Here is an 18,354-nt window from a genome sequence, read left to right on the forward strand (position 1 = left end):
CAACATCCTTAATCGTTATGGAAATGCAAATCAAAACCATGATGAGATACTACTTCACATCCATGAGGATGGCTGTTATTAAAACAACAGATGGTTTGCTCTTTTGAGCACTCTTGATTTTGGCTTGGGTGGTGATAACCCCATGTCAGCCTCTGTGCTCAGTGGGGAGTCTGCTTCTCTCCCTCTTCCTCTCCCTCTGCCCTTCCCCCACACTCATGCACGCACATGCACGTGTTTTCTTTCTCTAAACAAATTTTAAAAATCTTTAAAAGAAATAAAACAGGGACGCCTGGGTGGCTCAGTGGTTGGGCCTCTGCCTTCGGCTCAGGTCATGATCTCAGTGTCCTGGGATCGAGCCCCGAGTCGGGCTCTCTGCTCGGTGGGGAGCCTGCTTCCCCCCTTCTCTCTGCCTGTCTCTCTGCCTACTTGTGATCTCTGTCTGTCAAATAAATAAATAAAATCTTTAAAAAAAAAAAAAGAAAAGAAAACAGCAGGAGTGCCAGTGTGACTCAGTACCAACATCTGCTACAACATGGATGAACTTGAAAAACATTATGCTAAGTGAAATAAGCCAGTTGCAAAAGGACAGATATTGTGCAATTACACAAATACCTAGACTACACAAATTCATAGAGCTAGCAGGTAGAATAGAGGTTACAAAGACTGAGGAGAGAAAGGAATGAGAAATTCTTTAATGAGTACAGAGTTTCCATTTAGGAGGATGAAAAATTTTGGAAATGGTGGTGATGGCTACACAGCATTTCAAATGTATTTAATGCCACTCAATTTTTCCTTGAATGCCTTTTTTTCTTCTCATTCTCATTTCTTCTTTACTGTTTTTCCTCATTTTCCTTTAAAAATTTTTTTCACCCTTTTTATTTAGTTTGTTAGTATTTGGTTTTGTTTATTTGTATGCTTGTCTGGCATTGTGTTTTGATTCCATTATAAAGATCAGTTCATCAGGTGGACTCGAATTTATTTTCTCTTGAGGTGATGTGGGCCAAGCTTCTCACCAGCTTCTCCCAATTTTAAGTCGACCTTGGGATGCCTTGACTCTGAGGTCATTAGTAAAGTCCACCATGCTGCTGGGCCTCTCAGCCGTCTCTGCTGAGGAGGAGATCTGTGTGGGCAGTCACTGGCCCTCAAGGCCATCGCCAAGTGTAATTTGACCAAGCTGAAGTTGGCTTGGCACATCCTGCCTTAGGAAAGAAGTAGTCGTTAAGATCAGTGACGAGGTGGGGTGCTGGGTGGCTCAGTGGGTGAAGCTTCTGCCTTCGGCTGGGGTCATGATCTCAGGGTCCTGGGATCGAGCCCCACACTGAGCTCTCTGCTCAGCGGGGAGCCAGCTTCCCTCCCTCTCTCTGCCTGCCTCTCTGCCTGCTAATGATCTCTCTCTCTCTGTGTCAAATAAATAAATAAAATCTTAAAAAAAAAAAAAAAAAGATCAGTGACAAGGCTTAGTAGAACTCCTCCAAACTACAGACTGTCCTATGAAATAAGAATGAAGAAGGCCTTGAACCATCCCAAAACAATCATTTTAAAGTGATCTGGACTGAGTAAGCCCTCTGCCTTGTCGTGGAGTACTCCAGTGAAAGAGAGGTGCTTGAGTTCCTAGTGGCTCGTGGAAGTCTGTAAGAAAGGCCACAGGCAAATTCTGTCAGATAATGTCTGTGGGTACAGTCCCGAGAAGTGTGTTGTTCATAGAGTTAAAGACAACACCTGCTCTTGGATGCTGACGTGATAATGAAGTTTGAAGACTTTGGCTCCGGTAAGAGTTCACCTTTGGGAACAACTGGATACTTCCTTTGGCAGCACCGCCTCCCCCCATGCTGCCCTGGAACTCTTCCAGGGCCAAATAAGATGGACCTGCATGGAGGTGTGGAATCTGAGGGCCATGGTGTAGACACGAGTCAGCGGACCCCTTCATGGAATACACCGTATCCGTCTTTACATTCCAGGGAAGGCAAAAAACTGCTCAAGAAATTTCTCCTTCTCAGTCCCAGCAAGAGAGCACTTTGGAGCTCAGGATCCATTGGTGAATACGTGTCATGGGGAAGGACTAAAGCCTTATGTGGAGCCACTCCTTGACTACAGGGAAGCTGGGCTGGGTTGATGGTGTCTGTGTGTCACACAGGGGAGAGATCCAAGACTCACCAATGGGCCGTAAGGGCAACAAAGTGATGGCCACCCATTTGCTCCCAAGTCACAAGAGAGCCGAGCTGGAGGGCCTAACCCTGCAGGAGCCTAGGGCTGCCACGGCCTCTGCTCTCCTCCACACCCCACCACTGCACCCCAATCTCCCAACAAGACCCCATCTGCACCAGGGATCCACGTGCCACAGCCCAACCAGGCCTCAGGGCTGTGCCCCCAGAGGGGACCTGTAAGGGGCCCCAGCCCAGCACAGACTCCCACAGACTTATGTCCCTCTGGCCCCTTCTTCTACCCACACATCAGAAGCCATGGCACAGAAGGAACCAGTTCCCCCCCATGCTGTGTCCAAAGGAAATTCCTTTCACCTGGCAACTTCCTACAGGTGAGCCACCCCCTACTTCTGACAACAGCCAGGACCTGCAGGGAGCCCCTGGGAACTTCAGCAGGTTCAGGTTCAAGTTTGTACTGAGACATCTGTGTTTCAGGTTTGCCAGAGGAACCTGAGAGCAGACACTGACAGGAGACACTCAAACCTCCCAGGATGGGAGCAGAAACTGTGATAAAGGAAACATGTGGGGAGGCCAAGTGGTGCTCTCTACACTTGACAGGAAGGATTAAAAGCATGAACTTCATGAAGCCCTGTTAGAAGGTACAGGAGGCCCGCTCTGTGCTGCCAGCAAACCGTAGCCAATATGGGCTGAAGCAAGAAATTTGTGCTGCTGCTGGGTGTGCAGGGCCTGCCGGCCAAGGGGATTTTGCACCGTGGACAGAGGGGGTCCAAACTCTCAATGGGGTTCCATTTAAGTGAAGAGCCAAGTGCGCCCCTGCGGCCTTCAAAACCACTGCCCCCTGGGCGCCTGGGTGGCTCAGTGGGTTAAGCCACTGCCTTCAGCTCAGGTCATGATCTCAGGGTCCTGGAATAGAGTCCCTCATTGGGCTCAGCAGGGAGCCTGCTTCCTCCTCTCTCTCTGCCTGCCACTCTGCCTACTTGTGATCTCTCTCTGTCAAATAAATAAAATCTTTAAAACAAAACAAAACACCACTGCCTCCCAAATCACTTAAACTTGACTTGGCTGCCAGGAGCCTCCCGGGAGACAAAAGGAGAAGAGGCCACCGAGCCCCCTCCCCAGACAATACTGCAGAAGCCCCACCGCCTTGTTTGCATTTGCATGGGGGCCCCAAGGTTCTGCGGTGCTTGTGGGGGAGGGGAGTTGGTGTTTCCAGAAGGCAGCTTGGCAAGGGAGGGGAGCCCTGAACAGATAATTCCGGGAAAAATCTCCTGGGTGACTTTCACTGAGAGCTTCACTGGAGCTACATCTAGTGCCAAAAATAGTTCGGAGTTTATGGTAAGAAAGCGGGGTGCTACCAACATGTGCTCGCACGCTCAATGCTATGACACTCTGACTCCAAGTGGAGAGTGGGTGCAATGAAGTAGTTGCGCTTTACCTGTGTTTGCCTGTGGCCTTAATCGCAGGGGTTGGAAGTGGAGGAGGCAGCAAGAGAAAAATCAGCTGGCCCTGGTGTGACCTTCTGTCCTTTGTGATCCTCCCCATTCAACACAATCCACTCCAGAATACAGTCAAAGGAGGATGCTCTCCCGACTTGTTTTCTGCACTGGCATCATGCTGATACAGAGAAAATAAATATATAAAAGTCTAAGGAAGGGAAATTACAAAGTAAACATGGATGGAAAACACTCTCAAAATATAGCCCACAATCTAGTAATGCATTTAAAAAGAGAGAAACATTTCGTCAAGGTAAGCTTGAGATTAATAAGGAATGCAAGGTTGGTTTAGCAATTGAAAAATGAATTAATGTAAGCCATTTCTTTAAAAGATCAAAGGATAAGGGTGCCTGGGTGGCTCAGTTGGTTAAGTGTCTGCCTTTGGCTCAGGTCATGATCCTAATGTTCTGGAATAGAGCCTGAGTTGCTCCCTCTCTCAAACAAATAAAATCTAAAAAATAAAAAAGATTAAAGGAGAAACAATATGATTATCCCAATAGAGGATAAAAAAGCTTTTGATGAAATTCTACATCCATTCACGGGAACAAATTTTGCCAAACTACAAATAGGAAGAAACCTCCTTAACATACTAAAATATATATATCCTCTGAAATAAGCCAGCTGCAGTGAACATAATACATTTGATGGTGAAACTCCAAAAGCATTACCTTTAAGAAACCATGTACTACTACTCCACTCATTATTATATGTAGGTCCTGGATAGTGCAAAAAGGTAAGGAAAAGAAAGATCTGAGGATTGGAAAGAACAAAATGAAACTGTCATTATTCATAGACTATTGTTTGCTAAATAGGAAGCCTAAAATAATTTACTGAAAAATCATTAAAACTTCAAAGATTTATCAAAGTTGCTGGAATGAATTCCCTTTCTCTGTACTAGTTACAAAAGGGCAAACAATGAAATTTTTAAAAACACTTCATCTAACATAATAAAAAATTATAAAGTTATTTAAAAAGAAATTCACATGGAGCGCCTGGGTGGCTCAGTTGGTTAAGTGTCCAACTCTTGATTTTGGCTCAGGTCATGATCTCAGGGTTATGAGATCAAGCCCTTCATTGGGCTCTATGCTCAACGGGGAGTCTGCTTGAGATTCTCTCCCTCTGCCCCTCCCCCCTCTCTAAACTAAATAAGTAAGTTTTTTTAAAAAATGAAAAAAATTAGCCCCCATAAGATGTACAAGATCTTCAATGGAGAAAATTAGAAAACTGTCTGAAAACATTAAATAAGGAAACTGATTGAAAAAGATACATGAATCATGAATAGTGAATCTCTGTGTCACAAAGATATCAGCCTCTCCACCCACACACAACCGATATAGCTTTGCAACACAATGCCAAGAAAAATTCAAGAATTCTCTTTTGTGGAACTTGACTCATGAATGTTAAAATTTATAGGGAAGAGCAAAGTGCCAAAACACCTTCATGAAGATGAACAAAATAGATAGGATTTAATGATTAAGACAGTTTGACATAGGTGGAGGAGTAAACAAAGGAAGAGTCCCCCTAAAATGATTATAAATTGCCGCTCATGGGGACACCTGGATGGCTCAGTTGTTAAGTATCTGCCTTAGGCTCACGTCATGATCCAGGGTCCTGGGATCGAGCCCTGCATCGGGCTCCCTGCTCAGCGGGGAGTCAGCTTCTCTCTCTCCCTCTGCTGCTCCCCCTGCTTGTGCTCTCTCTCTCTCTCTCTCTGTCACTCTCTCTGACAAATAAATAAATAAAATCTTAAACAAACAAAAATTGCCCCTCGTGTTTTCTGAAACCCACTCTAATCAGCCTTCGCCCCCCACCATTGTACTGAACTTCTGTCATTGTAATCCGTGATCTTGACAAAGACGAAAATCCAATCGATAATTCTCAGTCCACGTCTAACCTGTCATGCTTTCTCATTTGATATACTTCTGCATACTATATTCTTTTGGTTTTTCTCTCACCCAAAGACCACTTCTCTGTCTCATATGCTCGTTCTTCCTCTTCTTTCCAAGCTCTTTGAAGTGTTGCAATGTTGCAAACTCCCATGGCCCAGTCTTCAGTCCTCTTCTCTTTCTTCTTCTTTATCCATTCAGTTTCTAGGATCATCCAGTCTGAAGGAACTAAATACTGTCTCTGTGTTCATGAGTCCCACCTCTAGATGCCCAGCACAGATTAGACTTGATATCCATCTGCCTATTTGACATCTGCACTTAGATGTCTGATGTCTCAACAGTAACATGTCCAAAACAAAACTTCAGATCTTTGCTCCTCACCAAACCTCCACCAGTGGGCCTTCCAGTTACTCAGGCCCACAATCTTGGAATTATCCTGACTCGTCTCTTTCCCTCACACCCATGTAGAATCTACCGGAGACTATCGTTGACTCTAACTTCAAAATATATCCAGGATCTGAAATACTTCTCTCTAGCTACCCTCCCCCACTACCACCTGAGTGTGAAATACCCATAAGTTCTCTGGATTCTAATTATAGTAAGGATTTTGCTGCCAGCCTTGTTCCCCTATAGTCTCTTTTCAACACAGCAACAAGAGTAATTTAAAAAAAAAAATTTACTTGTTTATTTATTTATTTGAGAGAGAGAGAGTGCAGTGAGGGGTGGAGGGCAGAGGGAGAGGGGCAGAGAGTCTCAAGCAGACTTGGCACTGAGCCTGATGTGGGGCTCAGTCCTACCGCTGGAGATCATGACCTGAGCTGAAACCAAGAGTTGGTCACTTAACCCACTGTGCCACCCAGGCATTCTCCAGAATGATCCTTTTAAAAACTAAGTCATATCGTGTCAGATCTTACTCAAAACTCCAACGGTTCTGTTTCACTCCCACTTAACACCAAATGCCTTTGTGTGAGGCCATATATAATCTGGTCTCCATCTTCTGTTCTCTGACCTCTTCTATTCTGCCCTGGCCACTCTGGCTCCTTACTGTTCCTCACATCTGCTGTGGAAGCTCATTCTTAGGGCCTTTGTAGAAGAGGCTGCCTTTGAAAGGGAAGTTCTTAGGGTCAGCTCTTTTACCGTCCTTCAAGCTTTTAATCAAATGTCATCGTCTCAAAGACACCTACCTGACTACCCTATTTACCATTGCATGTCACCTCTTCCATCCCACAGATCCAAGACGTCCTCTTTTGCTCTGCTCTTTTTTAAAATAGCACTTATTACAGCATGTCTTTTAATAGACGATGTAATTTGCTTATTATATGTGTTATTGTCTGTAATCCCCAACCAGAATGTAATGCGAGGAGAAGGATCTTGTTTCTTCTGTTCCCTAATGTTTTTCAAGAATGAGCAGTGCCTTGCTCATATTAGGCACTCAATAACTATTTCAGTGAATGAAAGAATGAATAAGGAAGATAGGATGGGGTGAAATCAGGAGAGTCACAAAGGTAAAGGTAATGTTCTATGTCTTAAACTGGTGGTAGGTTCATAAACATGCCCTTTAGTTTTAGAATTTTACATATATATATGGATGTATGTATATTGGATTATAATCAATATTAAATAAATAGTAAAAAGGAAAAAAAAAGGAACTTGATTGTCCAAATTGACTCACTCCCTAAGGAAAGCTGAGTTTTTACTGTATCTAGTAAATTATCACTGGGCAGAAGACCCTCTGCGCGGCTTGGGGGCAGGGCAGGTGCCACTCACCGCTTATCCCCGCCCCCCAGGACTGGTGGCCAATGGGAGCCGGCCGGGCCCACAGCGCAGCCAATGGGAGACGGCGGGCGGAGGCGCGCTTCCATTTAAGGACGCCCGCAGCACGGGCTCCGGGGCAATATTTCCTTTGTCTTTTCTTTCTTTTTGTTCTGCAGAACAAGACATCATGTTCAGAGGAGGTCATCTCAGGAGAAGAGCATTCTAGACTTAGAAAATAAAACAGAGCACAGTGTGACTTCCCGTTTCCCTTTTCCTGATTTCTTATAATGACTACAAGGCCCAGATGCTTCAGCTCTAGACACAGACAGATACTGGAGCTCACTCCCAGTATTTCCCTACTGAAACACTGCTCGGGCTTCCTCAGCAGAGAAAGCACTCGCTGTTCTGAAGTTGCTGTTTGCCTTTGTACCCCGACAGTGTCTGTCCCATCACCTGCAAATTTAAAAATGAAAAACCAAAAAATCCTGGCCAGTACGTTTTGCTAACATTCGCTTTCTGTCTTTTACTTGGAAATCCATTGATTACACCATGGAAGTATTTTGGAGGATAAAATTTAAAAAATCAAAGAATTTGCATGCAAAGGTAAAGCAAATATATATTTTTTAAAGATTTTGTTTATTTATCTGAGAGAAAGAAAGAGAGAACACAAGCAAGGGGTACCGGGAGACGCAGACTCCCCACTGAGCAGGGACCCTATGTGGGACTCCATCCCAGGACTCTCGGATCATGACCTGAACTGAAAGCAGATACTTAGCCAACTGAGCCACACAGGCGCCCCAAGCAAATATTTTTAAAATGTAGTTCTATTCAAAAACAAGCTAAAATGTTTGGGAGCCTTTCTTCTCCACCACTTGCGTTGTTATATGTTAGACGTTTCCGATCAGTAACTCTCTAAACCCTGAATTTGTCAGGTCTTCCAGTCATTTCGCTCCAAGAAGGTTTTTTTCTTGAAAGTCGGAAATGAACTCCTTTGACCAGAAAATGCTGTTCCAGTTCTTTGAGAACTTAATCAAGTGTGCACCACAACCCCCTTCTGTGTTTCAGCAGACTTTCAGGGACACTGGGTTTGTTGCCCGGGAGAATGGGGTCAGATTGAATAGTGTGCACTTCTGTGTCTTTACAATAACCGAGAACCCGTCAGAGTGGTTGCAGCGCGTGTTCAGGGTGTGTTTTTGCTTTTTAAAGAGAAGATGCTTTTTTCACTCCTGATGAAGTGTGCCTAGAAGTATGAGAGGAGACTTGAGAGGTCTCAAAAACCGTGCCATCCACGTTTCTAGGAATCAAGGAGAGGGCAGAGGGATATAAATACGAAAAGGAATCCCCACTGAGATCCGTGCCCTAGGGAGATTTCTGTGGATGCAAAGACCTCTTGAGAAAGAACTGGGGAACGAGCCAAGAGCGGAGAGGAACTCATTTAAATTCCCTGCTCCTCGCTTTTCCGGTTGCAAGCCGCGCTGGCTGCAGACAACCCTCTGCGCGGCTTGGGGGCAGGGCAGGTGCCACTCACCGCTTATCCCCGCCCCCCAGGACTGGTGGCCAATGGGAGCCGGCCGGGCCCACAGCGCAGCCAATGGGAGACGGCGGGCGGAGGCGCGCTTCCATTTAAGGACGCCCGCAGCACGGGCTCCGGGGACCGGCGCCTCAGGAGTGCGGCAGTAGCTGAGTGGGTGTCACCATGTCTTTGCAGGTGAGTCGAAGGGTGCGGAAGCCCCACGAGCGGGCTTCGTCCTCAGAGGGAAGAGCTCGAGTGGGCATGGGGCAGGCGTGACGTCCATGGGTGGCGGGCGAGTCAGAACTGGAGCTTGGGACAGCTGTCGCCCGCGGTCCTCGCGCCCCGAGTACCCCCCCACACACACACCGCCACCACCGGGAGTTGTACGGAGTGACCCCGGGGACACTTCCACCCCCATCGCGAGCGCCCGCTCATTGCAGTGGGGACCACACCTGTGCCATCTGTTGACGGCGACCTGGGGCTCCCCATGGCAACACTTGCGAACCCCGGGGATCCGTTACTCGCGAAGTAAGAGCTGCTCCCGAGAGGGCGGAGGCCGGCTTGCTCCTGGGGGACCAGGCGGCCCTGCTCCGCCTGCCCCTTACCACTGCGAAAGGTAGGCGAGGGCGGCTGGGGCCCCACCCGCGCCCCCTCGCTCCTTGGTGAGACAATTGTTTTTCTGAACAGCAGAGATCTGTAAAACTACAAAATAGTAGTTTTGCCGATATGCGAAAAATTACATGTTCAGGGTGGGAAATTTGGGGAAAGAGCAAATATAAAATAAGTGAAAACTATTAAGAATTCCTTCACGCAGGTGATAACCACTGCTAACATGAGGGATTACTTTCTTGTACTGTGAAAAATGTGTGTGTGTGTGTGCTTGTATGTACTTGCATGTGCACGCGAATGTACACACATGTGTATATGTGTGTATATATACACACACACTGATTCAGTTATACTCAAGTATATACAGTTTTATTCCTGTACCAGTGACTATATTAGGAACATTTTTCATCATTAAATAATCTTCTAAAATAAAATTTGAAAAAAATATCTGGATACAATTTCACGGAATAAGGCTTCCTTTTTTTTTTTTTTTTTTTTTTTTAAGATTTAAGTTTATTTTAGAGATTGAAGGGGGAGGGACAGAGAGAGAGAATCCTCAAGTAGGCTCTACACCCAGCATGGAGCCCCCGATGGGGCTGGGTCCCAGGACCCTGAGATCACTACCTGAGCCAAAAATCAAAAGTTGTAGTCTTTACCCACTCAGTCACCCAGGGACAACGCCCCCCCCCCCCACATCTTTAAAGATTCTTCAAGAAGTATGTTATGGTGACTAAAGGCACATACTCCGGAGTCTGCCAGGTTCAAATCCAAACCTTCCCCCTTCTTAGACTGTGATGTGGTTGCCCGGGTAACTCAGTCAGTTGAGCATCTGACTCTTGGTTTCTGCTCAGGTTGTGGGATCCAGCCCCTCGCTGGGCTCCACGCTCCACAGGATATCTGCTTGGTATTCTCGCCCTCTCTCTCCCTCTCTGTTCCCCCCCCAAATAGATCAATTAAATATTAAAAAAAAAAAAAGAAAGAAACATGTATTGAGAATTCTCTTGACAGATTTTTTTTTCCACCTTTTGACCACATTCACCCACTTCCCTCACCCTTCACCTCCGCCTTTGCAACTGCCAATCTGTCCTCTGTTTTTCTAAGTTTAGTTATTTAAGATTCCACATGTAAGTGAGGTCCTACAGTATTTGTCTCTGTGACTCATGGTATCTCACATAATGTTCCCAAGGTCCATCCATGTTGCTGCAAATGGCAAGATCTCCTTCATTTTTACGACTGAACAATATTCCATTGTGTGTGTGAGTGTGTGTGTGTGTGTCCATTCATCCATCATCAGGCACTTAGGTTGTAATGTCCATGTCTTAACTGTTGTAAACAATGATGCAGTGAACCCGGGGTTGGGGGGGTGGCAGCATCACTGCAACATAGGGATTTTGCTTCTTTTGCGTATATACCCAGAGGTGGGATTGGTGAATCCCATAGCATTTGTATGTCTTTATTTATTTATTCTAATTTATAAATGATTTATTGGATTTTTTTAAGAAAAACTAATTCTTTATACTGAATAAGCTCTATACATACAAGTTTTCATTTTTCATTTAGCTTGGATTTACTTCTTAGAAGTTTTCATGTTTCTGACCAGCCACTGTCTTTAAACCTCTTGGCGTTTTGTTTTTTTTCTGGGCTCCCCACGGATTACTCAGAAACTGAGTTGCGGCCTTTTTCCCTGGTAACCTCTTATTCTCAAGGCACAGGACCTTATTTGTTGGTTCTGGACCATGTAAAAAATTCTCTCTAAAGCCTTTTGCTGCTTATTGCCTTGAATCTCTCAAATCTTGATCTTCTAGCCTTAGAGCCAAGTGGCTTTTAATCTGGCCCATAGACTGTACTTTTTGTACTTTTTTCAGCTTTCTTGGAATCACTTCCTTTTCACATCCTTTGATTTTCTTCTGCAAATGAATTTCTTTCAACTTTTTGATGATGTCCTTATGTTAGTCTGTCCAGCTGTAGTTAACGTCTCAAGAGTCTAATCTGGAAGTTTTTTTTGTTGGATAAACAGCTCATCTTCTTCAGGAGTGCTTTATCTCCAACCTGTTCCTCCCCTTTGTGCTTCTTCCTGGGTGCTGATCAGTCAGCTCCTCCCCAACAGGCTTTGCTAGGCAGCTGGACCAACAGGTGGTGCTCCGCTTTCTCCTCCCTGTACTCCCGAACCCTGCCCAGGCAAGGCCCACCCAGGCAAGTTTTCCACCTTCTCCTCCCCACAGGTGGCACTGTGCCCCCTCCACCTCCTCCAGGTGGTGTTCCCTTTGCCTCCTCCCCTACCTCCTCCCTCCCCTCCCTGTGGTTCTCTGCCTTCCTCACCCACCCCCCAACCCTCACCCCAGGCATCATTGATGCAGGGGTGTGGGATGGACAAGGCTGGAGCTGTACCATGACCCATGCAGCATCAGATCACCTCCATTTGTATGTCTTTGGAAAAATGTCTATTTCGTTCCTTTGCCCATTTTTAATTGAATTTTTCTTTTTGCTATTGAGTGGTGTAAGCTCTTTATATATTTAGGATATTAACCATTTCTTTTTAAAGATAAATGATTTGCAAATATTTTCTTCCATTCCATAGGTTGCCTTTTCATTTTGTTGATGGTTTCCTTTACTGTACAGAAGCTTTCTAGTTTAATGGAGTCTCACATCTTTATTTTTGTTTTTGTTTTGTTGCCTTTGCTCTTGGTGTCAGATCCAAACAATCGTTGCTCAGACCAGTGTCCAGGAGTTTACCCGCTCTGTTTTCTTTCTTTCTTTCTTTTTTTTTTAACCCCCTCTGTTTTCTATTGAAGAGTTTTGTGGACTTAGGTATTACATTCAAGGAAGATCTAAACAAAAGGTCTTACTTGACCTGATATTAAATCATGTGAGTTGGTTTTTGTGCACAGTGTCAGACAGTGGTCCAGTTTCAGTCTTTTGTATGTGACTGTCAGGTTGTCACACATCATTAGTTAAAGAGACTCACCTTTTCACATTCTATGTTCTTGGCTCCTTTGTCATAAATTAATCAACCATATATGCATGCTTTTATTTCTGGGCTCTCTATTCTGTTTCATTGATCCATTTGTTTTCAGGCTAATACCATACCCTTTTGATTACTATAGCTTTGTAATATAGTTGGAAATCAGGACATGTCATGACTCCAGCTTTGTTATCTTTTCTTAAGATTGTTCTGTTTGGGGGTGCCTGGGTGGCTTAGTGGGTTAAGTTTCTGCCTTCAGCTCAGGTCATGATCTCAGGGTCCTGGGATCAAGTCCTGCATTGGGCTCTCTGCTCAGTGGGGAGCCTGCTTCCCCTTCTCTCTCTGCCTGCCTCTCTGCATACTTGTGATCTCTCTCTCTCTGTCAAATAAATAAAATAAAATCTTTTAAAAAAAAGATTTTTTTGTTTGTTCAGGGTCTTCTGTGGTTCTGCATGAACTTTAAGGTTGTTTTCTTGACTTCTGTAAAATATGCCATTGGATTGATTGCCATGAATCTGTATATTGCTTTTGGTAGTATTGACATTTAAACAATAATATTTCTTCCAGTCCATGAGCATAGAGTATGTTTCATTTATTTATGTCTTTTTAGTTTTTAAAATTTTCTGAAAATTTTTAAAAATTTAAATTTTATTAAAATTTAATTTAATTTAATTTATTAAATAAAATTTAAATTTAAAAAAAATTTAAGAATTTTCAGTATTAGGGCACCTGGGTGGCTCAGTCAGTTAAGCATCTGGCTCTTGATCTCAGCCCAGTTCTTGATCTCAGGGTTGTGGGCTCAAGCCCTGCACTGGGCTCCATGCCCAATAAGGAGCCTACTTTAAATTAAAAAAAAAAAAAAAAAAAAAAGGAATTTTTCACTAGTAATGGTTTTATGTGGTTCTTCATATCTTGTCTGAATATCTGGTAAGTACCAGGAGAGGGATCCATAAATTAAAATAAATTAGGATAATACTGAAAGAACTAGACCAGTAATAGCTCTGTTTGAAACATTCCTCTTTCTTTTTAAGTTTCTACTGTCTGGTGGTAAAATACCTGCAAAATAGATAAGCCTGCTGAAAGTTAGTGAAGGCACTATTGGCCTTTCTTCCTTTTGTGTTCTAGGATGATTTTGATAGGATCACAAAAGATGTGAGGAAGCTGAAAACAAGGCCAGATGATGAAGAACTGAAAGAACTCTATGGGCTCTACAAACAATCTGTAGTTGGAGACATTAATATTGGTATTGTATATGTGTGTGTGTGTATGTGTGTGTATATATGTATATATGTGTGTGTATATATATCATATTTTAAAAAATAATACATTTCATTTGAGCAATGTTTATAGAAGCAGTGAGTAAAAAGTAAACTTGAAAATATATCTATTCTTCTTTTGGCAGAGTGTCCAGGAATGTTAGATTTAAAAGGCAAGGCTAAATGGGAAGCGTGGAACCTCCAAAAAGGTTGTTAATTCTTAAATAAGTGAAGTAAGCTTTCTTAATTTCCCAATACATCAGTCCGTAAGATAATCTGTTTTGTGTCTTTCTAGGGCAGTCGAAGGAAGATGCCATGAGTGCCTATATATCTAAAGCAAAAGAGCTGATAGAAAAATATGGAATTTAAAATTCAGCTATGAGAAGGTTTTTCTTTTGAGGTCTTCATAATGCTATCATGTCCTATATCTAGGGAAGAAATGCACTGTTAATTCTACATGTCACGAATATGTTTGCTATTAACATAAATTGTAACCCTTAATTAGAGGTATGCTGAAACTACTTAATGAAGTTTTACTTGCTAAAACCAGATGATTTTAAAAGTTCTTTTTTTAAAAAAAATATTGCTCTGGTTGTATGTCACACAAACATTAACAATATTTTTTGGCATATCTGTTTTTCTACACTGAGTTATTATTATTGGTATGTGATCAAAACAGTTTACTAAGAACCAATAACAAGTTTCTTCCTTTGTTGTACGTGTAGCTCTGGGATTCTCACTGAATTGGGGACTTGGAAATCATAAACATACCTGGTTTCATTCCATACTCTGTAATTCTTTACTAGGTGACCAGAAACAAATTACTTAAGCTTGCTAAACCTCATCTATAGAGTAGAGGGAAAAATCAGTCACAGGGTTGTAAGAATTGAATGATTCTTGAGGTAACGAGGATTGATAATTGAGGTAACTTTAATGATCCTACCTTCAATTTAAAGCATACATTATATAAAACCTAACAACAAATAAACTAAAATTTTTAAAAAATAAACTTATGAGTCCATGACTATTCAAAGAAAGAAAAAAACCATCCACCCATTATTTTTCTTTAAATTTTTACATTTAAGACAGAAAAATCAAATGTAGTATCTAATGACAATAAAATATTCAACTACTGTGCCTCTTACATTCAGTTTTATCGGAGTGAAAATGCAGAGTCTGGAATATCATAGTGGCCTAGTCCTCAGTCTTTCTTGCTGCACACAGGTTCCCTGAAAGAACATAGTCTTGTTTTAGCATGTCTAAAATCTGTTTGAGATCGCATAGGGTAAATATCCTAAAAAACAGTGTACTTCTACTCCCTGGATAAGGGTTGGGGTTTGGTATGCTAGGACCAATGAGGGATAGATTGATTTCATGTGACTTAAAAAAAATTATCTAGATTGACTAGATGAATTTCCAGGGAATTATTCTGTGTGAAAAAAGCCAGTCCCAAAACGTTGTGCAGGGTAATTTATGTGACTTTCTTGAAATGGCAAAGTTACAGACATAGAGAACAGAATAGTGATTACCACAGAGGACAGAATAGGGAGGTAGGAGTGACTTGAAAGAGCAGCAGGAGGGATCCTGTGTGGATGGGATGTTCTGTCACTTGACTGTGTCACTGGGAGCATCTGGCTGTAACATTATACTGGGCTTTTGCACAAATTACCATTGGGGGGGGCGCCTGGGTGGCTCAGTGGGTTAAAGCCTCTGCTTTCGGCTCAGGTCATGATCCCAGGGTCCTGGGATCGAGCCCCGCATCGGGCTCTCTGCTCAGCAGGGAGCCTGCTTCCTCCTCTCTCTCTGTCTGCCTCTCTGCCTACTTGTGATCTCTGTCTGTCAAATAAATAAATAAATCTTTAAAAAAAAAAAAATTACCATTGGGGGAAACTGGGTAGTTCTATATTATTTCTCACAACAAAATGTGAATCTACAGTTATCTCCAAATAAAAATTTTCATGAAAAACAAATCTAGCTTGATTCCTATTCTGGAAAATTTTAGAAAGTAAAGATGGTTCTCATATCTATGAAATCTTACCTGAAGATTATCCGGAGTCTGCCATGATGAAGTCAACATCCATATGCAAGAAAAGGGAGACATCAGCAATGACAGGGCTGCTCCTTCCAAAGGAGGACTTGGAAACTCTCAGAACTCTTCCTACATGGACCTCACCTCTACCAGGTAGAGAGGCAGGTGAGAAGGCCCAGGCCAAAAGCCTGGCATTGGCTACATCATGTGATTCCCATTGTGGACCATATTAACTAAAAGTTTTTCAATTGAATAATCAAAATCAAATTATTTTTGTGCCAATCCTTCCATAAGGGAGCACTGGAAATGGTGTCACACCAAAGGGTAAGCCATAGTGGGTACTAAACATGCATCATAATTTACTTCAGCCTATTTATAGCCCAAGTCGATTGCATGAATCCTAACCCCTTCCACAATGAATTCTTCTTATGACTTGCCCTTTGTTAGAAAGGAATGATAAATTCTGCAAAACATCTCCCGGACTCATTTTGCTCCATCTTATTTATTAAGATTCTATGAATATGATTTTAAAATCTTAGCACAAACATGAATCCGTATTATGTGACCATAAACAAATGGATGCTTTAAAATTTAACAATATATATTGCTGTGTTAAGTACTTTAAGCCTTGAGGAAGAGACATCAGTGACACCAAGTAGTGGAATTTACTGTGAAGATCCACGAGACATAGGAAATCCGCGTATCTGAATGAAGAGCCAGGATGAGTCTGGAACTCACCAGACACTGCAGGAGCCAGGCAGCTCCAAGGGGGCAGTGCCCCTTCATCCCTATCCACTAGTGACTGTGAATCCCATTTGTAGTGTTTCGCATTATATGGCAAATATGTTTTGCCTTATATGGACTTGGCAAATTTTCCCAATTTCTGCTTTTTTCCCTTTGAGCTCCTGTTTTTCCCAATTGTTCTGCTTTCTCCTTATGTCAGCCCCAAACTGTCACAGAGCAAGACTGAGACATCCTGTCGGGCATGGCCTTTGTGCTTGGCCTTCCTTATGCCAGGGACCAGACACCAGACTGGTTGTCCTCGGCAGGACTCCCAGTGGCCCTAGTCAGTCACTGCTGGGGCAGCAGCTGCGCCCGCAGAGCCAGCAGGCACTCAGTGCAGGAGGAGCCGCTAAGGAGGGGGCCCGGGTTTACGAGCCTTCTGCGGACTTGCCTACTCAGGAGAGGCATCAGTGATCACTCAGGACTATCTTCTTTTAATAAAGCAGTAGGTTACATTTTCTCATTAAATGGGATGTACCCCCACCAAAATGGATGTCCCTACATTTCACAAGATTGGACCAAGCTTTTATCATCGTGTGCTGATGGAACAATTTGTTTTCTAGCATTTTCCCCTCTCATTTCACTGTTGAAATAATTGAAGGGGGAAAATGGATAATTTACCTCCCACAGATAAGACTCAAATGAGATTCTGAAAGGAAAATAAAGGACCCTGCCAGAAGTATTCTTTACCCCTTTGTCTACTATCTCCGGATCCATAAGCTCTCTGTGAAGAAATACATTTATGTGTCACACATCAGCCTGGTAGTAGAGAATGTGTAATTCCCCAACCTTTGAAAAAAACCAATGAACTACTGAAAAATTAAGAGTATCATATAAACACTTTGGACTCTCTTCAAACTAAAAGGAAAAAAATCTCTAAAAACAGGCATGTATCAATAGTTCTAGACCCTTGGTTACATAAGTCTTAACAAGGGTCTCATTGGCAGTTTCCATAAGTTAAAAGTGATTTCCTGGGAGTGTGTGAACATCAAAACTTCCACAAGTTACCTCTTTCCAGGCTAAAAATAAAATTACATTTAACAACAAATGATGCTTACCACCACCACCAAAAGATATATTTCCAGATACTGTTTCTCTAAAGCTGACACCGGGGGGTAGAGTTACTACAGAGGTCTCATGTTCCGTGTGTTCTGTATTTTTAATTTCTCTGAGACCCATCAGGACACAGTGGTATTAGCTGCACTCTCTCACTTCCCACATGACTGACCTCTCTGCACTTAGGCTAAGTAAAACCTGGGCCAAATTTTTACTTGTTGCAGTAATGGCTAGTTGATATTAGCTGGAAATCATCAAACAAATTTCTCCAAATACTCCAAACCATCAAAACAATTTCACCTTTGCTACATGTTTAGATCCAACAAAACATGTTGAATCGCAAGAAGAAACATCCTCACGTGAGATATCAAAACAATAAGCCGAAAAGAGCCGGTGAGTAACTTTCTGTACGCAGCACCTCGGAGCCTCTCCAGGATAAGTTCCCTTAAATGAAATGTGGTGCATCCTCCCCTTTTCCAATTTCCAGTAAATCAGACTTTTTCTTTTTCTTTTTCTTTCTTTCTTTTCTTTTCTTTTTTTTTTTTTTTTTTTTTGCCAATGGTACCTGCACCTGTCAGTACCAATGTCATCTGACTTCTTGAACAATGCAGGGGGGCAGCACAATGGTGCTTGGGCACCCAGTTCCACTCAGGGTGAGGCTAGTATCAGCTAGTACCTTGAGCTGTCATTCCCCAGAAATGTCAACCTATTTCCCAGTTCTCCATGGTTAGCAGACGGTTGTCGGGTGCAGAACAAAAGCAGGCTCACACAAGCAGGGCCCTGGGTTGGTTCCACCTGTTCCCAGTGGTCACAACAACAGCAGTTAGCATGTCCCGCGCTGGGTGCTGGC

The 18,354-nt window shown here is 43.1% G+C and overlaps 1 protein-coding gene across 1 annotated transcript; it reads left to right on the forward strand.

Annotated features, from left to right (window-relative positions):
• Positions 1-8,871: 8,871 nt before the first annotated feature.
• On the forward strand, positions 8,872-14,267 carry ACBD7 (acyl-CoA binding domain containing 7). Its single transcript, XM_059184076.1, has 4 exons — positions 8,872-9,004; positions 13,506-13,623; positions 13,783-13,845; positions 13,932-14,267. Exons 1-4 carry the CDS (start codon positions 8,993-8,995, stop codon positions 14,003-14,005), a joined length of 267 nt encoding a protein of 88 aa, XP_059040059.1. The 5' UTR covers positions 8,872-8,992; the 3' UTR covers positions 14,006-14,267.
• The last annotated feature ends 4,087 nt before the right edge of the window (positions 14,268-18,354 follow it).

Source organism: Mustela lutreola, chromosome 8, assembly GCF_030435805.1.
Source record: "Mustela lutreola isolate mMusLut2 chromosome 8, mMusLut2.pri, whole genome shotgun sequence".
Taxonomy (NCBI): Eukaryota; Metazoa; Chordata; class Mammalia; order Carnivora; family Mustelidae; genus Mustela; species Mustela lutreola.